This window comes from Elephantulus edwardii, unplaced genomic scaffold, assembly GCF_000299155.1.
Source record: "Elephantulus edwardii isolate Elephantulus edwardi_28Jun2011 unplaced genomic scaffold, EleEdw1.0 scaffold00032, whole genome shotgun sequence".
Lineage (NCBI taxonomy): Eukaryota > Metazoa > Chordata > Mammalia > Macroscelidea > Macroscelididae > Elephantulus > Elephantulus edwardii.
This window is the reverse complement of record NW_006399782.1, coordinates 9831267-9856586: the sequence shown is the minus strand read 5'-3', so window position 1 is coordinate 9856586 and position 25320 is coordinate 9831267. Positions and strand designations below refer to the sequence as shown.

The 25320-nt window shown below is 41.5% G+C and overlaps 2 protein-coding genes across 2 annotated transcripts in view; both read right to left on the bottom strand.

Annotated features, from left to right (window-relative positions):
- The window catches only part of HCLS1 (hematopoietic cell-specific Lyn substrate 1), a 54947-nt gene extending 43387 nt beyond the window's left edge, over positions 1-11560 (bottom strand). Inside the window, exons 1-2 of the mRNA XM_006884244.1 lie at positions 11477-11560; positions 10817-10890 (exon numbers count right to left, since the gene is read on the bottom strand). Of these exons, the coding sequence (XP_006884306.1) occupies positions 10817-10890; positions 11477-11560 (158 nt within the window). The remainder of the gene's footprint in view (positions 1-10816; positions 10891-11476) is intronic.
- Positions 11561-17320: 5760 nt separating this feature from the next.
- GOLGB1 (golgin B1) overlaps positions 17321-25320 on the bottom strand; it is an 83586-nt gene continuing 75586 nt past the window's right edge. Inside the window, 8 exon segments of the mRNA XM_006884312.1 lie at positions 17321-17455; positions 17759-17855; positions 20458-20592; positions 21438-21538; positions 22013-22019; positions 22240-22376; positions 23467-23604; positions 24006-24156. Of these exon segments, the coding sequence (XP_006884374.1) occupies positions 17321-17455; positions 17759-17855; positions 20458-20592; positions 21438-21538; positions 22013-22019; positions 22240-22376; positions 23467-23604; positions 24006-24156 (901 nt within the window).

Genomic DNA, 25320 nt, shown 5'->3' with positions numbered 1-25320 from the left:
GAGAGAGGAGGGTGAGACCAGGCTGCTTCTTAGAGGCAAGGATTCTGAGGCTTTGTCTGACATAACTTTGGACATGCTGCAAGGAGGGACCAGTCCTAGGAAAGGGATGTCATGCTTGGGAGAGTAGAGGGACAGTGCAAGAGAGAAAGACCTTCAATAGGATGGACTGATTCAGTCACAGGGATAATGGGAATAAGTGTGTCAGAGACAATAAGATTGGCACAGGACAGAGCAGAGTTTAGGGCTCTTTACATAGGGTCACTATGAGTCACAGGCGACTTGACAACACATTAGAACAGCAAACACCCAAGCAAAATGATTGCCCTAAAAAGGTTACTAGTGTCCTAGGTTTTGCATGAAGAAGCAGTTGTTTGCACAGAGGGGATAATGTTTTGTCTGACACATTCATTCTCTATCATTACCAATTACAGAGAGAATATAACAAACATTCTGGAAGGCAGTTTGGTGTTTCCTCAAAAAGCTGAACATAGAAATTCCATATGACTCAGCTATTCCACTGCTTGGAATATACCCCAGGAAATTAGAACTGAGGCACAAATAGAAAGTTGTACACCAATGTTCATAGCAGCGTTATTCCCCATCGCAAGAACATGGAAACAGCCCAAATGTCCAACCACAATGGAATGGATTGAGAAGTTACGGTACATTCACATGATGGAATACTATGTAGCACAAAGATACAAGGATTTTGTAAATTACTAACTTGAGAAAGACTGTAGAGCATTAGGCTCAGTGAACAAACTCAGTCCTAGAAGGACAAATACTGTATAAAACCACTACTGTAGAATGAGTATGAGGATCCAAGGAGGGAGGGAAGAGCAGAGGGGTGAGAATGGGGGGGTGGCAGGGTTAATCACAGGGTTGCACAATTTGATGGAGGGAGGGAGGGTTGGGTAAAGGAAAGGAGAAAGATCTAGTGTGAAAAACAGTGTATATTAACTTTTTAAGTAAACCAGTATATAATAAAAATTGTACTTAAAAAAACCTTAAAAATAATAATAAAAGAAAAATAATAATAAGAAAAAATATAGACTGTACTCTTGGGTGTGAGGGGGTAATAGACCCATGCTAAAAAAAGAGTTTTTGCATTACTGTGTAGGTAGGTGGTTTTGTTATAGGGGAAGGAAGGTTTAATCACAAGGGTGAATGCTTGCATTTGGTGAGTACCATCAAACAATTTCTTCTCAGGTTACTTTTCAAATGGTCACTCACCTTAACTGTCAAATGCATTGAACTTGTCAGAGTTCCCATATTATTAGTTTTATTTCATTGGTTTGGCTAGAACTCTCCTCCATTTAAAAAAAAAATTAAAACAAAGCCAGTTTTAAGATGTATCATAAAGTTACAATGATCAGTGCTGAGTGATATTGCTGTCAGTGTATGCATATGAAACAATGGGCCAGAATAGAAACTCCAGAAAAGACCTGTTGCATATGATTAATATGCCAGGTTAGTCAATGGATAAGAGATTATCTTTAATAATGCTAGCTTAAATAATGCTAGTTGTCTTTAACAACTAACTTATCTGCATGGAAAAAATGAACCTCAATCCATACTTTACATGACACGCAAACCTACACTTGAAATGGATCAAAAACCTAAATGTAAAAGCTGAAGCTAAAGAACTCCTAGACCAAAACACAGGGAGAAATCTTCACAGTTTTGAGGTTGTTATTAAAGAGTGTTGAATCAGTTCCAACTCATCATGATTTTATGTACAACCAAACAGGACACTGTCTGATATAAATTACTTAGACACAGAAAGAACAAACTAGAATATTTTTTTCATAAATAGAATGTTGTTAGAATTTAAAACTGTTGACACTATGTAGCGTTTCCATTTTATGTAAAATGTTAGGGCACAACATTTGAAGCAGACATTATACAGTGATAGGTCAGTTAGAGAATGAAACTAAAGGCCAGATGAGTTTCAGGAAGTCCTGAAGAATTACTATTCTGGAGCACTGCCACTTCAAAGTGTGCTCCACAGGCCTCTTTCTGTGCCACAACGAAATAAAAACAAAAACTGGGAGTAAATATTTAGAACTTTTTAAATGTAATTTGGCATTGTAAATTTGTCTACAGAATCTACATTTTTTTTAGAATCTACATTTTTTAACTGTTTATGTTTTCTATCATTTGTTAAAATTCCTTTCCCAGGAATTCATTGTTACTGTCTGTTGCAAAAGTATTGGTCTGTGCCAGATTTAAAGATGACAACAACCACCCGGTCCTTTAACATAGAAAGTTTGAGATGTGTGTGTCAGTAGCTAACTGGAAGGGCAGTGGTCCTAATTCATCAGCTAGGCTGTGGGAGAAAGATGGGCAATCTCTCCTAAGATTTACAGCCTCAGAAAACACACGAGAGGCTCCCTAGAGTGGAACTGACTTGACAGAAATGGGTTTTAGGGTGTCTGGGAGGAATAAGAATTCTTAACATGACAAGGGAAAAAGATGTGGACCAAAGAGAAGAAGCTGGCAAGAGTGGTGAGAAGAACCAAGAGCAACAGCCCCTGCATAACAGGCAGTTTCCAGGAAACATCAGGCTGAGTACTGGCTGACCCAGATCTCCTATATCCAACATACGAAGGCTGGAGAGACTCTGTTGAGCTACTTATTGCATCACCAAACCACTCCTCAAGCTAAATTTATTCAAGCTGAAAGCTAAAAAAAAAAAAAAAAAAAGTCTTGTGGTGCAGAGAATATAGCTTGATTAATGACAACCACAGTCACTTCCTTTTCCTGCTATGAGTCTTCTCCGCTACTGGTCTCCTCTCCAGCATCCCATACCCTCCAGGGACCATCGAAATTTCTGTCTGAGCTTTAAGATAGGCTTAGCCAACACTGGCCAGAAAGAACTCTAGAACTTTACGCTTAACATCGGAAGGTCCTCTGGGGGTCTTTTTGATCAGCCTAAAGAGAGTGACAATCAGAAAGGAACCGGGCCTTTATATTTTGGGTAGCCTATGAATAAATAGGGGGGTGTTGGTGGGGGTATAGTTATAATAATTTATAACTTATCATAATTTATTCTGTCAGACATAGGTCCAGTTAGGTTAGCAAGGAAGGAACCATCCAGGATCATCACAGTGTCCACCACCAGGGATACCAGTCAGAATATTCTAAACTGTAGCCGAGTCACTGAGAATCATGGGAAATACCGCTTAGACAAGAGAAAGGCTTCCATCTGTTTAATATGTTAAGATTTTTAGGAAGGAAATAAGATTGAACTAATCTATATTAACAGGAAAGAGAAACCATAATACTGAACTGCTAGTAAAAGGAACTGCACTGAAAGAAACATATGCAAGCCCACTGAATTCTAACAATAAATCTGCAAAGAACTTATTTTTATCCCCATTGGTAATCAAGAAGCAGAGGTTGAGAAGAGTTGTATGTCTAAGGTCACAAAACTAGCAGCTGCTGAGCTAGTAAATGATCTAAATCTATCTGATTGCCAAACCCAAGCCCCTCCCATGAGATCATGAGAGTCTTGACAAGGATTCAAAAGTTTTCTTTAAAATGCTGTACTTCCACTGTGTTAGAAAGGAAAAGGGTTTTTTTTTTCTTTTTTAACAAAAAAAAAAAAAGAGAGCGAGTGAGTTTGTAGCCTTCCTTGGGAGTTCTTGGGGGTTCAGATGTTTCATGAACTGGGCTGGTAACTGGAAGCTTGGTGGTCCATGTTCACCCAGAGGCAGGCACCTCAGTAGAAAAGTGTGGTGCTCTGCTTCCTAAAAATGAACCACTGGAAATTCTATGAAATGCATTTCTGCTGTGGCACAGATAGGGTGACAACTTGTCTGCATATGTTACCGGCAGCCTCATCTACACAGTTCCCAGGATACTAGGGCTGGGTGGCCTTTACTAAAGAGATGAAAGGGGTCTTGCATTTTGGGATCTGTGAGCTTTCAGGAAGCCTCTGGAAAGATTCTTTTCCATTTGTTTCACCTCCTCGATGTTTTTAGAAGCAATTGGTATTCATTATAGCTACTTAGTAGGTAGCCTCATGGTAAGAAGTTGCACTGTAATCTCAAGGGCACATGGTTCAAATCCACCTGCTCCTCCATGGGAGAAGGATGGGCAGTTTCCTTCTGTGTGATTAACTGCCTCAGAAAATCTCCTGGAGGGTCTGACTCAAAGGCACAAAACAACAACCACAGCTAAGACAGACCACATACATCTGATTAAACTCAAACTCATGGAACCAATTTATAACTAATCCTTCAATAGGCTTTTGGAGGTTATAAATTGCATGGGTGGAGATTGCTCATATCTTTCCTGCAGTAGATTCAAACCACCAGCTTAGAATTGATTACAAAATAGCAGTGTATAATTCTGACTGCTTTAAACTCTATAAACATGTGCGAGGTTTTCAGTGTGCAGCTGTATAGTGTGGTCATTCACAGATAAAAGTTAAAATCCACAGGTAAAAACATTACTGCTACTGTATGCAGACAAAAGTGGAGCTAAAAGTTATTAATTCTGCAATTTGCTTATAGTGTTGACTTAAATCCAATTTATTGTGTCTATCTTACAAATCTTAATAATCTGATATTGCATGAATAACATAGGGTAAATGATCCCAATAGTGCATTAAAGAGAAGATGGTATCTGACTCCAAATCAAGGATTGCTCCAAGTGTAGGCACGTCTATGAGTAAGTTCCTTCTCTCTTTCCCCACCAGGGATCCTGAGCCCTGGAGCAGAGGTCTGCAGGCAATGATGAGGTCAGTTGTAACCCTATCAAGGGTCCTGAGCATTGGAGCAGAGGTGCGCAGGCAAGGAAGAAGGCAGGTGAGCCCCCACCAAGCACCAAAACTAAAGATTCAGCTGAACCACAGTCAATGCTAATACCCCCATTCAGGAATCCATCCTGCTGCATCACCCTGGGCCTCAGATGGGGTTAGAAAAGGGTGTCCTGTGCTGTGATATTTGTATGTCTGATTGTCTTTACAGTTTGCTGTGAGAGGTACAACAACTATTCGTTACACAGAGGAATGATTTGCATATTGCCAAGTATTACAGGTGCATATAGGCTGACCAAAAAAAAAAAAAAAAAGGAGGGAATACCAGAAGAATGTCTATCTGTGTTTCATTGATTATGCAAAGGCCTTTGACTGTGCGGATCATAACAAACTGTGGCTGACTCTGAGAAGAATGGGAATCCCAGAACACTTGATCATTCTAATGCAAAACCTATACTTGAACCAAGAGGCAGTCGTCAGAACAGAGCAAGGAAACATTGCGTGGTTCAAAATTGGGAAAGACGTACGCCAGGGATGTGTCCTATCTCCATACCTTTTCAACCTGTATGAAGAACAGATTATCCGAGAGGCTGGGCTCTGTGAGGAGAAGTGTGGCATCAGGATTGGTGGAACATCTAATAACAATCTGTGTTATGCAGATGACAAAACCCTGCATGCTGAAACTGAGGATGACCTGAAATGCTTGCTGCAGAGGGTCAAGGACTGCAGCCTTCAGTATGGATTGAAGCTCAATGTCAAGAAGACAGAGATTCTCACCACTGGACCAGCATCAGGAAGGATGGTGAAGAGATTGAGATTGTTAACAACTTTAGTCTGCTTGGCTCCACGGTCAACACTCTTGACACCAGTAGCCAGGAAATCAAAAAACGTATTGTGATGGGAAAGTCTGCTGTTAGGGACCTCTCCAGGGTACTGAAGAGCAATGGTGTCACTCTGGAGACTAAGGTGCATCTGATATAGGCTATGGTCTTTGCAATCACTTGTTATGCATCAGAGAGGATAGAAGGAGAATTGATGCCTTTGAGCTGTGGTGCTGGAGAAGAGTATTGAATGTACCCTGGACTGCCAAGAAAACAAAGAGATTCATCCTGGAGAGGGTTAAACCAGGCTACTCCTTGGAGGCAAGGATTCCGAGGCTTCGTCTGACATACTTTGAACATGTTGTAAGGAGGGACAGGTCCTTGGAGAGGGACATCATGCTTGGGAGGGTGGAGGAATGGTGCAGAAGGGGAAGACCCTGTATGAGGTGGATTGATTCAGTGACTGGGGTAATCAGGATGGGTGTGCCAGAGGTGGTGAGATTGGCACAGGATAGAGCAGGGTTTAGGACTGTTGTACATAGGGTCGCTATGAGTCTCAAACGACTCGACAGCACATAACAACAACAACATATAAGCTGGCATGTCTATTATTTGTCTCTATCAGTACAACTTGTCTCTGAGTCGGCTGTACTGATGATACAGCTTGTAGAATGCTGTAACTCCGGAAGCCATGCCACTGGTGCTTCAAGCACCAGAAAGATGACCCATGGCGGCCAGCTCCAATTGCAACAGGGCTCCTAGATTAAGACTGACTAAGAAGAAAGATTGGTCATTCACTTTCAAAACAATGCACCTTCGAAAACCACATGAGCAACAGAAGACCATGGGTAGTTATGGTTTTAGAGGAAGAGTGCAGATAGGAAGTCATAAAAAAATGAGGAGAAATGGCTACAAACAATCATTACTACCTAGAATTTAGAATGTACGAAGTATGAATGTAGGAAAACTGGAAGTTTTCAAAAGTGAAATGGAACACATGAATTTTGACATTCGAGGCATCGGTGAGGTGAGATGAACTGGCATGAGCTACTCTGAATAAATCATACTATGTATTATGCCAGGAATGAAAACTGAAGAAGAGGAGTGTTGCATTTATTGTTTAAAAGACTATTTAAAAATCTAACCATGTTGTGAGTGATAGGATTCTATCCATATGCATACAAGGAAGAACTGTCAATATGACTAATATTCAAATATATGAACTAATATTTAAAACCAAAGATGAGGATATTGAAGATTTCTACCAACTTTTGCAGTCAGAAATGGACCAAACATGGAATCAAAATGCATTAATAATTATTGGTGACTGGAATGCAAAATTTGGAAACCATGAAGAAAGAATGGTAGTTGGAAAACATGGATTTGGTGACAGAAATGAGGCTGGAAATAGGAAGACTGAATTTTGTGCACTCAACGATTTATTAATAGAAAATAACTTTTTAAAAAATATAGAAAAGGTGACTTCCTCTGATGGACTGCACAGGAATCAAATTAACTCTGTCTGCACACAGAATCAATGGAGAAGCACAGTTGTGGCACAGAGGATCAGTTACTCGTGTACAAATTCAAACTGAAGATGAAGAAACTAAAAACAAGCCCAGAAAAACCAAAATATGAGCTTCAGTCTCTTCCACCTGAATTTAAGAATCATCTCAAGAACAGGTTTGAGGCACTGAACACCAGTGATTGAAGACCAGATGAGTTGTGGGATGACATCAAAGATATCATCCACGAGGCAAGCAAAAGTTTACAAAGATAAAGGAAAAAGAAAAAGTCCTAAACGGATGTCAGAAGAGACTATGAAAATTTCATCAGAGCATTGAGATGCCATTAACAGAGGAAAGAGATGACAAAGTGAAAGAGCTGAGAAGAGTTGAAAGGGCAGTTTAAGAAGACAAACCAAAATATAACAAAACGTGTAAAGGACTGGAGTCAGAGAATAAAAAGAGAAGAACTTGCTCAGCATTTCTCAAGATGAAAGCGCTGAGAAAAAATAATCCTCAAGTTACAACACTGAGAGATGCTATGGGAATAAACATGAGTGATCTAGGAGGCATCAAAAGAAGATGAAAGGACTCTTGTTTCTCTTCAGATCGAATAAATCTTTCGCCTAAAAAAAAGAAGATGAAAGAACACGGTCTCTGTAACAAAAATAATTGACACTGAAAAATTTCAGGAAGTACCATATGAACAAAAGCCAATGGTAATGAGGAGGAAGTTCAAGCTTCACTGCAAGTATTGACTTTCAAATAAGGCCCAGAATTAAAGGGATACCAATTGGCACGCTTTAAAAAAAAAAAAAAGGCTGTAGCCCTGGATATGCTTACAGTCTACACCAGGAAATTTGGAGGACAGCTGCCTGGCCAACTAACTGGGAAAGATTCATATTTCTCATCCCCAAGAAAGGTGACCCAATAGAATGTAGAAATTATAGAAAAATATTATTAACATCACAAGCAAGCAAAATATTGCTGAAGATAATCCAAAAGCATTTACAGGGAACTTCCATAAGTTCAAGTGAGGTTTAGAAAAGACCACAGCACCAGAGATATCACTGTGGAGGTCTGCAAAGGTATTTGACTGTATGGACCATAACAAATATGGCTAACATTGAGAAGAACAGGAATCCCAGAACACTTAATTGTGTTCATGAGAAATCTATATATAGATCAAGAAACTGTTGTCAGAATAGATAAGGTTTAAAATAGGAACGGTGTGTGTCAGGGATATATCTTTTCTCCATATATATTCAGTTTGTATGCTGAGCAAATAATTTGTGAAGCTGGACTCTATGATGGGAATGTGGCATCAGGATTGGAGTAATAGTCATTAAAACCTGAACTATACAGATGACACAACCTTGCTTGCTGAAGATAAGGAAGACATGAAAAGTTTGCTGCGAAGATCAAGAACTACAGCCTTCAGTGTAGACTACATCTCAACACCAAAGAAATGAAATTTCTCACCATAGGACCAACAACCAACAGCATTTTACACACATATTTATATATAGCTAGCTCGAACCTCAGAACATCTCTTTTCCTCTCTGAATACTTCATATCCTAATGAGGGGAAGGAAGGAGGTTAATTTATCTAATAACAGACTCTTTGGGAATTAGCAAGCTTTCTGGAAATAAAAGACAGACATTTTCACTCCTCATATATCAACATGATCAAGTTCCAAAAGACCAGGTCATTATGGGAAAAACTAGTGTTGTGAAAAAATAGAAAGTGATCACATTGCATCACGAAATGGAGGTTGAAGGGACCTCTGGAGGTCTAGTGGCAAGAAACTGCACTGCAATCCTGAAGGCACAAGGTTCAAGGCCAGCAGCTGCTCCGTGGGAGAAGGATGAGCAGTCTCTTCCCATGCGATTAACTGCCTCTGAAAACCCGCTGAAGGGTCAGCTATAGGTCAGTTACAATTCTATGGTACACAACAACATACTAAAATCGATATTTTCACATATATATATATATATACTGGTGGCTATCATAAATTATATTTTTTAAAAAACACACACAAAGGACAAATACTGCATAATGCTACTCTTTTAAAACAGGACTGACATCAGGGTTGTGGGGAAACTGAGGAAGATGGGATAAATTATGTATACTGGATTGAAACGGATGAGGGAGAAAACTGTTTAAAAGAGATATGTGATTAGGTATTATTGTCATGACAGGAGTCCAGAATGAAGGCTGCATAGTGGAGGGGACCTGGAAGGAAGGATTATATAACAATGAAATAATATTTCTTTTACTTTTCAAAGAGAAGAGTGTACCGGGCAAGGGGGTGGGCAGGGAGAAAAGTGCAAAAATGAATGAATGGAAATCCAAAGTCTCTGTAAATTTTGATTAAAATTATTTTTAAAATATTTTTAAAAACACACACACAAACAAAATGGTGGCTCACTACCTCATCACACAACTATCCAGATTACATTTTTATATAACTGCAAAATCACTGAGAATGAATCATAGCCCAGCAAAATAGATGCATTGCCTATACCACCACAGCCAATGTTACTTTCACCTCATACCTCGGGACTCTTTATTACAAGATGTACATTGTTAATATGCAAAATAATCAAATAGCAGATCTGAGTTTTATTTAACTTTTGTCACAAATTCAAAATGTTGGATAATGAGCTAGTAAGTAACTAAGGAGAAGAAAGAACAGGTTGAGGGAAGGGGTAATAAAAGGATAAGAATATGACATACAATGACACATGCAGGGGCAGGTTAATGACAAAACACAGGGCTGAGGGAGGGAGTGAAGGAATTAGGAAAGATCCAGTGTGCACCTGAAAAGACAGGGTAATTAATAGTGGGCATAGATTAATGGTGATTGGTTTTAGAAGACACAACGTATGGCAATGATTGTATAAAATGCAATATGGATGGAAAAAAATAAATTAAAAAGTATACTTTTGCTGGGTCAAATAACTGCCACCCAAGCAGATATATGCACACCCATGTTTATTGTGGCTTTGTTCACAATAGCAAGGAGTTGGAAACAACCTAAGTGCCCATCAACAAAAGAGTAGATAGAGAAGCTGTGGTATATTCACACAATGGAATACTACACTGCACTGAAAAACAAAGAACTCATGCAATATTATTCAAAATGGGTAACCCTGGAGGTCATTATGCTGAGTGAAATATCTCAGTCACGAAAGGACAAATATTGCATAGTGCCACTGTTCTAAAACAGGACTGACCTCGGGGGAGCCTGAGAAATATGGGTTCAATATTGTATACTGCATTGAAACAGATGAGGGAGAAAACTGTTTAAAAGGGATATGTGATTAGGTATGATTGTCATGACAGGAGTCCAGAACGAAGGCTGCAAAGTGGAGTGGATTTTGGGGGGAGGGATTATATAACAATGAAAGAATTTTTCTTTTACTTTTCAAAGAGAAGACCAAATTAGGGGAGGGGTCAGGGAGAAAAGTGCAACAATGAATGAATGGAAATCCAAAGTCTCTAAATTTTCATTAAAATTAATAACAACTTTAAGAAACCTAAAAAAGTATACTTTAAAGATGTATTAACTGCAAAAATATAGAAGAATAGAAAAAACCAACACAAAGACACACAGACACATGCTGTCTCTCTTCCTTCTGCCCACCGCCACTGCGCTCTGTATTACTGAAGTTTTTCCTTCACAGCTCTTTTCCCTCTCCCCACTTCTCCCAGCACATACTTGATGTGTTCTGTGCGTCCGGAACCCTCAATGGTCTTGGCTCCCCACCGTTGCTCCTTCTCAGAGATGTCATTCTGCAAAAGACAGTACTTGGCAGTAAGTGTTTGGAAGAGTTGTGCTACCCTAGGGGCATAGAGCGAGTCAGGTGAGCCCTACATCCCTGGCATCAGATGCCTCCTTCAGTCAGAAACTTTTATCCAGGCTCCTCTGCAGGCTACCCAACCCTGAGCCCACATTAAAATTAAACTGGTGAACAGAGAAATCTCCTTTTCTGCTCTCCATCCTTCGTACTTTTCCTACATTCCTGTCTCCTAAGACGTCTCAGTTTCTCTCCCAGATCACACATCTCCAGCCCAAATCCTGGACCACGGCCAAAGGAAACCCAGGTTAACCTGCTTCTCACTTTGAGCATAGCCTATTAAAAATTAGCAATCACACAGTTTGACTTCTTTACATTTGTCTCCTTCCATCTCCTATGCCAGCAACTCCAAATGGAAAATTGCCTTCACAGTAGCCCGCAAGAACTGTATCAGTCCCTATCTGTCCTTTTCAAAGCCTTTCACAAAGCAGCTCAAAAGGCCCACCACCACCATTCACCACCACCACCACCACCACCAGCAGCTTCTTCACTGTCTAAGCAAAGCTGCTTCCCAAACTCACCACAAAGTCAGGGTCTGTGTCCCAGTCATCTCCCTGGGTCTCCAAAGTCACAGACACATCATGCCCCACTACAGACTTCCACATCTGAGGAAGACAGAGGCAAGAAAAATTAGGACAACAAAATCAGAAGTACAGAAAGAAAGAACGCTGAAGGTAATAACCCTAATATTAGAAATATTATGCCATCTGGAAAAAAAAGAAATATTATGCCATATATTTTTTTTCCAAGTGAATACATCTAAAGTAAAGCAGATGCTGAATGAAATAAACTAATCACAAAAAGAGATCAGGTGCATGATTTCACTACTATTCAAACACTTAGAACAGGCAAAAGTACACAGATCAAATTTTAACACTAGTTACCAGGAACAAGAGTGAAGGGAAAAGGGGGAGATCTTCATTTAGCTAGCAATGCATTTCTGTTTACAGGAATGAGAAAATATGGAAGTGGATGTTGGGGATGACTGCACCGCGTGATAGAGGAATTGGTTTCATTGACATGTACAAGTGAAAAAACATGATTGACAAATATTATGTTACCAATATTTTTACATCAGTGAAAATGCTGCTGCCCAGTTTAGGGAATGGGGATTTATTTATGAGAATCTGAATCTAGGGAGAAATCATCTTAGGTGTCTTGTAGTTGTTACGTGCCGTGGAATTGACTACGACTCATAGTGACCCTATGAACAACTACTCTGAACCTCACCCTATCCCCAGTCAACTTCGTCATCTCCAACACACTTGACACCATTGCCACAGTCACTGTGTCAGTCCAACTCAGAGGGGATCTTCCTCTCTTGCGCTGACCTTCTATCTTTTCTAACATGATGTCTTTCTTGAAGGACTAGTCCATTCTTACAAGTCCAAAGTATGTGAGACAAGAGTTTCACCATCCTTGCCTCCAAGGAGCTCTCTGGTTTCACTTTCTCCAGGGCAGACCTGTTTGTTCTCTTGGCAGTCCATGGGATGGTGAATGCTCTTCACCAGCACCACACTCAAAGGCATTGATTCTCCTTATATCATCTGTAGTCATTATCCAGCTTTCAGATCTATAGCAAGCAGTGCTGAACAACCAGATTGTCAAAACTTCTGGGATTGTGGACCTGTGCCCAGCTTCGAGAGTTGGGTCAGGCATCATTAGTTAGTGACAGAGCGGCATCTGTGAGAAGGAGGAGCACCACTGGGGAGCCAACATTATTTGGCATCCTGGGCACTAAGAACATAGGCTTCTACAGAGAATTCCTTTCCTAGCTGTTGTGACATACGTTGGTCCAGCTCCTGCCAAAGTGAGTAATAGTGATGTTTCTCTCTACAATCCACAATGCTGGAGCAAGAGTATTGAACATTTCCCAGACTGCCAAGAGAACAAACAGATCTATCCTATAGAGAGTGAAACCACAGTGCTCCTTGAAGGGAAGGCTAGTGAAACCCCGTCTCACATACTTTGGGCATGTTGTCAAGAGGGGCCAGTCCTTTGAAGGACATCATGCTTGGACAGGTAGAAGGCTGGTAGAAGAGAGGAAGACCCTAAATGAGATGGATAGACACAGTGACTGTGGCAAAGGGTTCAGGTGTGTCACAGGTGGAGAGTTGGCTCTGGATAGGGCAATGTTTAAAGATACTATTTTCCAGGTCACTGTGATTTGTAGTTGACTTGATGGCACATACAGCAAGTGCAGTCTTGGACAACCTCCTCTCTGAGACCACCCCTTCAGCAGGGGCAGCCAGCTGAAATTCCTCCCCTGACCAATCATATTATTGTTGTTATGTACCATCAAGTCAGGACCAATTCGTAGCTGACCCTCCAGTGACTTTTCATAGGCAATGAATTGCACAGAGATGACGGCCCATCTTTATCTCACAGAGCAGCTGGTGGATTTGAACCACCAATCTTTGAATTGGTAGCACAACACCTTACCACTAAGCCCCCAGAGCTCTCCATGCATAGGCAAGTGCTATTCACTGGAAACAAAGTCATTTATTTCCAACTTTTAAAAACCGTTCCATTCTATTTCGACAGAGACTAACAGGTTCAAATATAATATTGGAAATAATATTTAGAGCTGAAGATGAATTCCATTTTTATTAACCAAATAGATGAAGAATAAATACTCTAAAAGCAGTAATTGAGGGGCATCAGTTGTTTTTCTGCAGGCATCCCTGGGTCAACCTCCCGCACAGGAGATGCTGGACTGTGGCTCTGCAGCTCTAGGCTCCTGGCCCTTGGTGTAAAGAGGTAACAAGAGACAGTGCTCACCTGCTTCATGGCGACTTCTCAACTCTGATGGCATGTGTTCCCTGAAAATGTGCCTGTCCATCTTCCCCTGCACAGCCACTTCATTCTGTTCTTCAGACCCTCCCCACTGGCACTCATTGTGTCTTAAGGCAGTCTCTTTCCCTCTCTCCTGTCTTGTTCATATTTGCCCTCTAACTCGACTTCCTCGTTTTCCACTTGAAAACTTCACCTTCCCTATTCCATGCTCTTGGAATAACCAACCCCCTGGAAACATGCTCTAAAAGGGCTTGGGAGGAGAGTGGGGAAAGGAGCTGCTGAGAGGCCAGTGGAGGGATTCTGAATGAGACGCCTAACAGTGGGATGAGTCCCTGCTGAGAGCCCTACCCTCCCTCTAGGTCAGTTATGGATGGGGGCAAGCGAGACCTGGGATTCTGTAACCTTGTCTGGTTCTCTTGCCCAGGCTCCTGGGTTATGATGCAGAAACAGGACTTTCAATACAGAAGACTAGAAAGGAGAAGTTTCTGCAATATGAATATGCATGCAATAAGGACGATCTGGAGACTGAAGTCCTGTTCTCTTTCCAGCTGTGCCCCTAACACTCCCTGAAATCTCCCACTTTCACCTATTCTTGGAATAAAGAGAACAATGTTAACATAGAGGCAATCCTCTGGGCAGCACTAGGGAAGTCAAGAGATGCCCTCTAGAGATAGGAGACTATAGAGGAATGTGTCTGGGCAGGAATCTTGGACACTACCAAGGGTCGAAGGACAAGGCTGACTCAAAGCCTCGATTCGGTTCATAACCTGGGAGTGAGAAGACTGTGTGATCACCCATGGGGTACATGAGGAAAGTATCAAGTATGTACTGTGCACCAGGCACTAAGCTGGGCAAATTATATTAACTTGCAGTGTTAACATAAATCACTGAATAATTGTTTTTTTCACAGCTTTTCCAGTTTGGGGGGAAAAAATGAGATGGATAGACACAGTTAATGTATATAGTCCCTTTCATTCCTGGCATTCTGAGCTTCTGGGCTCTTGCAGTTACAGAAACCCATTCCAGCTGAACCTTCATGCTTCTTCTTGGTTCTCAGCACTAGTATCACTTAGCTGGTACTTCTGATCTCCTACACTATTTTCCGTGTGGGTTTGACCCCTCTTGAGACCTGAATGCCCTCAAAGACAAACTGGGTCTTCATCTCCTAGAAGGGCAGGCCTTAGAGAGAATTGTGGGTGATCAGCAGGGACCAGGCAACTCTCTGCTTGGTCTGGGGTCCTGGCTGGCTGCTGAATTGTGAGCCCTGGACTCCAGCCCTTCCTCTGCCCCTTCCAAAGATGCTCATCATCCACATCCACTTGCTTCCTGGCCTTCTGACCATATAAGGTTAGAAAGTCTAGTGACTACGTCCCTTGCTATTTCCGGGGACTGGGAGACAGGTAAGCTTCTCTTACTTCTACTGATGTTCTCCAACCCCCCTCACTGCCCAGTGCACCCACCTCTAACAGTGAGAGTGTCTGCTGCCAGGTCCCAGCTCCTCACGACACCCAGCTCTCTCCGTCTCTGGCTACAGTCACCCAGACCAAGGAACTCTGAGCTGTGGCTTCAGTTCCGTATTCAGGTTTGCTGTCATTTCCTGCTACCCTGTCCTCACAGCTACTTCCTGAAGCTTGAGTCAGTTCCTTCTGCTTCACTCTCACACTCACTCAGAGCCATGGAGTCAGAATCAACTAGGAGCTGATTCTTCTTCGGTGACTATACATTGCATGGGAGGAGACTGCCCATTTTTCTCCCATGGAGCCACTGGTGAATTTGAACAGCACAGTGCAAATCCCTAAGGGCTGCATCAGTAGAGCTTCCTCCTCCTGCTTTAAAGAAATACCTCTACACTCTGAGGACCATGGAAATCACACAACATGCTGCTTTTAATGAGTCAAGGAAGTAAAATATTCAACCACAAAACACATAAAAAAACCCAAGACTGTGTTGTTTAAATTTGGTGGCAGTTGCCCCTGTTCTGTAAAGGAATTTAGAGAAGAGTTCGGGATGGGCTGTTCTGACTCAAGGTTACCTCCTGCATGCCAGAGTGGAATTGTGCTCCATACGGTTTTTCAGTTCCTAGGCTGGTTTTTGGGGGAGGGGGAGGCGGAGAGTAGACCACAGGGCCATTCTTCTAAGGAACTTTTGAGTGAACTTGAACTTGCAACCTTTTCATTAGCAGTCAAAGATGTTATGCACCAGCAGCCCAGTTTAAAGCACTGCCCTATCAGGGCTTCCCTGCATATTTCCGGCTCTACTGCTTCCTGAGCCTCATCACCTAAGGCCCAGCCTGGTTGGTTCAGTTAAAGAACGGGATTTCATCACTCTGTCTCGTCACTCTAGCTCTCGTCGTGAAAGCTGGAAGGTCAACATGCAGCTATTACTGGTACTGGCTGGTGGGGGGCAGGCCTGAGCACATCGAGTTTTCTGCCCCTGAATCCACTCCTAGATAATCCCCCTCTATCCACGTACATACACAGTCACAAGCAAGCATATACCACCACAATTCTTTATTCAATATTAATAAAAATAAGTTTATTATTTTACAGTTTTTCAGGAACATTTCTGCAATGCAATTTCCGCAATGTTACCAGAGAACAAAGTATAGAGAATAGTCAGTTCAACATTTTTCTCTCTTTGGGTGATAGGAACAGCAGGACACACACCATATACATAAAAAGGAAAAAAAAATAAACTCATGGGTGGTAAGGGTGGTGGGGCAGAGAGGAGTAGGCACAAATGGATTTCGGTTCCGGCTCTCATTCTCAGATTTGTAATTACGTATGTCACATTCCTTATATTCTCTTTGTCTCTGAACACTGTTGCAAAAGAAAGCAGATGAATATGGGGCTGGGAAACTGGAATAACCGCCACCACCAGCAAAGCAGCTTGGTACTTCAGGAAGCCAGGAGGGGCACTCTGGTTGGTCAGGTGCTCCGGGCTGAGTGAGGGCCTCACTTGGGCTGTTCCTGCCGGCCCCTAGGCACTGTCTCAGGATATGCACAGTCAAGGCATTCCCAGCTGATACAGCGACACTGTCCAGAGCTCCCGTTCTTCCAGCCTTTAAAAGAACGAGTCACTCAACACCTTATTACTCATGGGAGCAGGGGCACAGGCCATGGCATCTTCTCCTCAGAGCCCAGAGCCGCAGACTCTCAAATATGTCTAAACAGCCAGCAAAAGCAACACTGCTCTCCTCTGTAACCAGTTAAAAGTCAGACCCTATGACATTTAGTTTCAACCCTCGGCTCTGACCTTATTCCTTAAGAGACTTAATCAGGATGTCCTGCAGGTGATGTTTTCATTACCCAAAACTTTATGTCTATGCCATCTTCCCCAAGAAACAGGAGAAAATAGTGAAGTAAAGCAAAGAAAGTATCAATCAAAATGATACTGAATTTTAAAGTTTATTGGAACCATCCTCTTGGATGAAAGACACTCCTCAGTATCTTTACAGGACCCCCAAAGATGTCTGGAAGACTTGTTCCATTGTTATTGATGGTTCCAGGACTAGGGGTGTGGGAATTCCAAGTTTTGAGGAGCAGGGTTCAAAATAGTAGTAAAGAAGTTTAAAAATAGCCAGAGAGGCAGAGAATGAGTAAAACGTGAACCATCAGAAGGTAGATGGCGGCAAGCAGTGGCACTCGGTTCCGGGAATGCCAGAGGGAACGCAGGACCCGCTTCCATCCGACACCACTCCGGGTCTGAAAGAGAAATCTCTATGTCAGAGGGGTTAGCTCTGTAAAACGGACGTTCCCCTTCCTCCTCCTCAGCAATCTTGGGTTCAGGAAACACTGATTCAACCAGTGCAGAAAAGTATCCGGGTATAACTGAAAGGGCTCTTGGTTGATGGTGCTCCACCATCGAGTTGCACCCGCCTTCCAGACCCTGCCAGTTTTAGACCCATCAGCTACTCACTGGCTGGACTTCCACATCCCCCCTCCTGGACTCCAGCCTGCCCTATCTGACAGTATAGCCCCTTTTCTTCACCCTTCTTCCCTTCTTACCCTTTGACAACTGCTGCTTGTCATATCCAATAATAATGTCTTTTCCTGGGGGTCACAGGAATCCATTTGAATAGTGTCCCATTCACTGCGTTCCAATCTGGGTTGAGAAAAAGATTCCAGCATTGGTTCATAGCTGCTACCACAATCCTTCCCCTCAGCCAATGTGTCTAAGGGCAGACAGACCTGATTTTCCTTTTTCCTTTGGCAAGAATAAAAGGGGGTAAAAACTACCAGCAACTGCCTGCCTACATATCAGGTGCCAGACTGGCTGCCTTCCGTATATTTAATCTCCAGGTTTTAAAGGTGGAGGTAAGTAAGGCTGGAAGAAGTCAAACTGCTTGCTCACACTGGCAGAGTTATTAGAAGTAGAGACAGCATTCAAAATCCAGATTTGTGTCTCAACTTTACGCTCTTTACTCCCACCAAACCAAATCTCAAGAGAAAGTCACTTAAAAATATTGTTTAAAATTATTTCTTAAATAGTAAGGGCCAAAATCACATAAGAAAGATTTCTGTGGCATTCTCAGAATTAAAATGATTTGTCAGCAGCCTTCACTGATTTCTGCTCCATTTTTTTGCTCATTTGCCTATTTAATATTGAAATTCTCCATTTAATGAACATCTTCTTTTAACTAAATCTCACACACACACACACACACACACACACACACACACACACACACACACACTCACTCTCTCTCTCTCTCTCTCTCTCTCTCTCTGGGTTCCATGAATCTTTAGTGCTCATTTAAGGTTTCTTTAGAATAAAGTCTCTTCCTGGTTTAAAGAAAAAAAACTACAACTGTATCAAAGAAGATACAGGTAATGTAGCATATCTGATCAAGTCTTTGCAGCGGAGGGGTCTATCAGCTGCTCAATGGTGAGACTGCCACATTCTTTCTCTTTTATATGGAGGTGGGAGAGGTAGAGTCTATCAATGTTATTTTGTTTGTTTTTTTGTTTCATGTGAAAGCACATGTTTAGGCCTTCATCTGATTTGTGCATTTAGAAACCCAGTGTGCAGAGCCTAGCTCCTTCCCTCTTTTTCTTTTCTAATTTAGCTTTTTATTTTGTTACTATTGCTGAGAACATGCACAGCAAAACATACAGCAATTCAACAGCTCCTGCAGGTAATTTAGTGGACTTGCTCACATTCTTTAAGTTGTACAACATTCTCACCCTTCTTTTCTGTGTCATTCCTTCCTCATTAACATAAACTCATTGCCCCCTAAGGTTCCTTATCTAATCTTTCAGAGTTGCTGCTGTCAATATGATCTCATATAGTTACTCTGTAAAAGGGTGTTCTTTTGGGTTGGCAGCAAAACTCCTAACCACTAAGCCATGAGACTCCCTATGAATTCACACTATCCATGTAATAATATTTACTTATCTATAAATGGCATTTTCATTAGATATATGTGCTTCACAAACAGGATAATGTCTTTGAACAATTTTGACCACAGGGAATAACATTTTTGTCACTGCAGTGTAAAAGGAAAAAGTACATGAAGCTTAAGGATAATCTTTTTGGTTCCATTTTAAGATAACTTCAGAGGGGCTGTGGGTGAAGGAATCAGGAAGGATCTAGTGGGGATCTCAAAAGATGAAGTAATAGTGGGCATAGATCAATGGCGATTTAATTTTATAAAACACAGTGTATGGGAATGGCTGTATGAAACACAGTCTGAATAATGGAATATATAAAAAAGTGTATATAAAAAAACACAATGTACACAAATTTTGTATGCAAAACAATCCAAAATAAAAAAGAAAGGAAAAAACTTCAGAGGTTATTTTTGGTTTATGACTTAAAGATTATATTAGAGTTTTGGGGTACAGCCATCCTCTTTTAATCAGTAGTTCTATTACGGAATCTTTGATCAAAATGCTCAGTAATGGTAGCCAGGCACTATCTAGTTCTTCTGGTCTCATCCCATGACAAAAGAGGCAGTTCTTTCATCTCAACAATAACGATATGAGGTAATGGGTAGATGTTATCAGATGTGAAATCAGCTGTCAATGGATAGTAGGTAAAATTACTAAGAATAAATATTGGAAAACAAGAGTCTCCTAAACCCCAAAAGGGTTATGTCTTGGGTGATTACAATGATCCTAAAACAATAGTAGCCATCTCAAAATACAAATAAGGTCTAAAGCCTGGCTGCTGAAAAGCACAAGGGAATAAGTAGTGATTGTTTATAATCACCATGGCCTTTTCAATCACTTCCTATGCATCTGAAAGTTATACAATGACTAAAGATGACAGAAGAACTGATGCCTTTGAGCTGTGGTGTTGGAGAAGAGCAATGAACATTCCCTAGACTACCAAGAGAATGAACAAGTATGTCTGGGGAAAGTGCAGCCAGAGTGCTCCTTAAAGGCAAGGGTGGTGAACGTCAGCTCATACACTTTGGGCATGTGGTTAGGAGAGGCCAGTCCCTGGGGAAAAACATCATGCTTGGAAATGTTGAGGGTCAGCTACCGAGAGGAAGACCCTCAACAAGATGGATCAACACAGAGGCTAAATTAATGAGCTCAAGAACATCAGAGATGGTGAGGATGGCACAAGATAGGGCAAGATTTAGATCTGTTATTCTTAGAGTCATTCTGACTTGTAGTTGACTTGATGACACTTAATAACAACAACATGATCAGAATTTATCAGAAGCAGATATGGGCTTTGTTCCTCAGCGTTTTACCTTTTGACTCGCTCCTTAGCCTCAGAGAACTCATGTTCCACAGCCACTCTCTGGTTTCGCTCTTCTTCCAGGAGTTTCCTTAATTCATTCGCCTCTTGTTTAGCATTGCTCAGTTGCTTTTGGACTTCAGAAAAGCTGAGAATGGATGGAAAACAGACAGCATCACTAACTGCAGAATGTGGTTGCTGATAAGTGGGATTCAGCATCTTCATAAGACCATAAGGTATGAAAATTTACAGAGCATTGTAGGAACACAAAGATTTTAATAATATAAAGGTACAGAATGAGCATAAGAGTATTCCACCTTCCCCTACATTCTGAAACAGGCTGAGTGGAGTGAGTGTAAGCTTTTTGAATGTTTGGCCGAATTCACTGGTGAGGTCACCTGAGTCGGGACTTTTTTAGTTGAGAGTGTTTTATGACCTGTTCCATTTCCCTTTTTGTGGTAAGTCTGCTAAAATGTTCTCTTTGCTTGGGATGGTTTAGGCAAGCAGTGAGTTTCTAAAAATATGTCCATTTCCTCTGAGTTTTCAAATTTATTGCAATATAGTTCTTCAGAGCATTTCCTTATTATCCTTTTTATTTCAGTTAGTTCTGTTGTGATGTCACCCATTTCATTCTTTATTCATGTTGTTATGCCTTCTTCTCCTTTTCCTTTGTGAGAGTTGCCAGCAGCTTGTAAATTTTATGAATTTTTTCCAAAAAGAAATTTGCCCAAGGAAGACAGTGGAAAGTGGTAGGCTGGAAGGATTGATGGAAATGAGAACCACAGGAAAGAAGTGGGGACACTAACTAAAGTTACAAAACGAAATGTGTATGAATAATTAAATAAAAAAAACATATTTTTTGTGTGTAAAACTTAAATTACAACGGGGATGGGGAAGATACAGTAAATCTATACAGTGGCCTGTTCACTATAGTTCACCACTCTGATTTCTGAATGGGTAGTGCCACCCAGGGTTCAAAGTACTGTGCTCTACCTTGGTTGCAGCTCCTTCGGTTCCTCAGGCTCACTCTTTGTGTGAACTTCACTCCCTTCCTGAGGAGCTCCTGGAGCAGTCATTACTATATTCCTTGGTACCTAAAAGAATAAACTTAGCAGATGAGTGATGCAAATGTACATAGAACTGTACAAGGATACAATGAGAACTCACTTAACATCAACAAGAACGAAAAACCTATGGGAGGAATAGTCCTATTATAATTTTCCTTAAGTTCCGATCTAGAAAGTGAGAAATCTTTTTTTCTAGTAGATTAATTCTCTCTATGAAACTCTTTTCTTGGTTCAGGTTATCCCAGAGCCCCATCCTGGAATCTCTCCTCATCAGTGTCTGCTTCCCTCCAGTGGAGGCTCAAGAATTTTCAGATGGTACTCCGATCCTTTGTGTTTAACCTTCTCCCTCAAATTCTTCCTCTTCTTTACTCATCTGATTTATCTCTATATAAATCTCTCGTCTCCTCCTACTTCAATAGGGCAGTCCTATGCAAAGTTAGCAGCAGCAGCAGCAGCAGCAGCAGCAGCAGCAGCAGCAGCAGCAGCAGCAGCAGCAGCAACAGCAGCTCTGCATTATTTTGTTTCTCAAATCTCCCTACAGGTTTATTTCTTCAAATAAACTCTAGTACTTTCTCACACTTCAACTACTGTTGTCCTTTTCTCTCCCACTTTCTTCTATCACATCTAAATAATCTTCATCTTGAACTTTCTTAGAGGTTGCTCTTTATGCTTTATCCCTTGCACTCAATTTCATATTTTCCCTAGCCTCTCGTCTTCCTATCGTCTACAGCTCTCAAACCTGCTTCTCCAAAACTGTGCATCGATTATAAAGGGCACTGCAGTGTTGCTGGTTCTGGCAAAAGCTGTAAGGAGCAGCAGAAGGCTGAACTGAAAGATTCTTTGTCTCCTCAAGTAACCGAGAAAACTGAAACAAAAGAGGAAAGGACAGACACTGTCCTACTGAACTCTTTTTTGTCTTGTTTTTGTAAATAAATTTTATTGAACATAGGCACATTTATTAGTTTATATATTTTCTACAACTAATTTTCTATTAAAAGATGAAATTGAGTGGTTTCAGGACAGATTTGATACACAAAACCTAATATGCTGACTGTGGCCCTTGGCAGAACAATCTGACAATACTTCAAACAGATTACAAAACAAAAAGTAATGTTATTCTCTGTATTGTGCCTGGGGTGCCTTGATCCCCTTGATATTGTTCTTTTTGGCTATCTATGTATTAAATTGTAACAGCAGTCTGTTTTCCTATGGTTAATAATCAAATACTAAAGCATGAGAAGGGACGTTAACGAGACTGCGAACCACTCGAGAGGAAGCATGAACCTGGAGAGCAATCTGGCACAGATGTCTCAGCCCTGTTTGTTTTCTAACGACACCTGAAAATCTTCCCTTCTACTGCTCCAGACTCACCTGTCTGGAAAGATGGAGGGGAGTCTTGGGAATTCAGGGGGACTTTCTCTGACCTATCAAGTGGCACATACAAAATACAATGCTGGGGGAGGCACCTGCTTACAGGAGAAGGCTCTTTCAGTCTTGAGAGCTTATGTAGGGGTTTTTGAAGGGGAGCGCAGCTACACATCTACCCCGACTGAAAGACAGTCTTCCCTCTATCAGGGGCAGGTGCAACTTTGGGAAGGATGCATATGGATCAGTGAGGGAGGAATGGGACACCCGCCTAGCCAGCCAGCTTCAGCCGAATCAGCCCTGGCAATCGATGGGTTGCAGATGTTGCAGCCAGATCGCCCTCATGTCCTCTTTCAGTCTTCAATCCTGCATATCTCCAAATCCCTTCCAAAGGCTTCGAAGGGCAAGGAAAGGGAATGGTCCTATGTTTGGTATTCTGGGGAGAGCAACTAAACTTCTAGACAGAGATAAATAACTTGGACTTTAAGGTATGCCACAACTAAAGCTTCATTGGAATCGACTCTTACTTACTTTCTTGTCTCTAGTTATGAAAAAGAACTTGAGCCCCAGGGTACAGCATGGGCACTTACCTTGGTATTTATTTGCTGATACCTTAATTCCTTTCGGTGCATTTCCTTTAAAGGGTCATGCAGCTGCATTTTGAGAAGCTCTCTTTCATAAACTAAGTTCTGTGACTCATTTAGGGAAACTGATGTCCCTGGAGATGGCTGCCAGGACAACAGGACACTGTAATTTGGCAGTTATGCTATGATAATATCATTCCCCATGGTGTGAACTGATATAAACAGCCAAATGGTAGAATTATCTCCTAGGATATACAGCACTTAATTCCTTAGGGTAATGTGTTAATTCCTTAGGGTAATGTGTTAAGTGTTGGGCTACTGGCAAGCTGGCGGTTCAAATCTACCAGTGCTCCAAGATTTACAGTCTTGGAAACTCAGTGTCAATGGGTTTGAGTTAGGTTCGGGATTCCTTCCCTGAGCAAACCGTCGACCCCACAGGAGTCATTAGCTGACTTGTCTAATAGTGGCAGGTGGGCTTGTGCAGAGGCTGGTTTTTCCTGGGTAGTGGTGACCTGTGAGGGACAGACAGCACTGGAATTACTCACCTGATTTTGGTTCTGTGTCTTGGAGGTGGAAGCTCCCAGGTTGCTTAGTAAGTTCTGCAGGTGACTCAACTGCTGATCCTTTGCCGAGAGCGTGTTAAGATACTGCTCTTTCATTCTCCTCTCATGAGTCTCCCAGGCACTCTTCTCTGCCCTACAAAAAGCATGGAATAATCTCAGGGAAAATTTGTTTGTGAGGCCAAAGTGAATAATCTCATATGCAAAGCACTACTATACACAGAAGGGATGTATTAAAGAAAATATGTAATTAGAGTAAAATTTATAAAAATGATTGGACAGTACAGCACAAAGATGGAGCAGAAGAAAAGGAAACACATTTCTGTTAGCTAGCCTAGGTCCTGGCAGTACTTTATGAAAAAGCTTGCTTTTGAGTATGAACCTTGAAGAGCTGAGGAGGGTTTCTGCCATGGAGTGAATTGAGTCCTATAATAATGTGTGTCAACTTGGCTGTGCCATTATTCTTGTGTTTGGCATTTGTGTACTACAATGCAGCCATCTTCTATGATGTGAAATGATGTGATCAGACGTCAGAATTGTAAGAGGATTAGCAACCTATACTTGGACCAAGAAGCAGTCCTCAGAACAGAGCAAGGAAACACTTAGTGGTTCAAAAACAGAAAAGGAGTGCATCAGGGATGTGTCCTGTGTTCACACCTCTTCAATCTGTACGTGGAACAGATCATTCAGGAAGCTGGACTTTATGAGGAGGAATGTGGTGTCAGGATTGAGGAAGACTCATCAATAACCTACATTATGTAGACACCACAACCTTTTTTGCACAAACTGTGGAGGTCCTAAAGCACTTGCTGCAGGTCAAGGATTATAGTCTTCAATATGGCTTGAAGCTCAACATCAAGAATACAATGATTTTCATCACTCGGCCAATGGACAGCAACAATAGATGGAGAAGAGATGAAGGTTGTTATCAACTTAAGCTTGCTTGGCTCCCCAATCAACACTCTTGGCACTAGTTAGGAAATCAAAAGACAAACTTCATTGGGGAAGTCTGCTGTCAGGGACCTCTCTAAAGTGCTAATGAGCAATGATGTCATTTTAGAGACTAAGGTGTGCCTAGCCCAGCCCATGGTTTTCACAATTACTTGTTATGGATCAGAGAGCTGGATAATGACTAAGGATGACAGAAGAATTGATGCCTTTGAGTTGTGGTGCTCAGGAAGACTACTGAACATACCAGAGAGCACCAAGAGAACAAATAAGTCTGTCTTGGAGAGGATAAAATCAAGTTTCTCCTTAGAGGCAAGGACTCTGAAGCTCCGTGCCACATATTTTGGATATG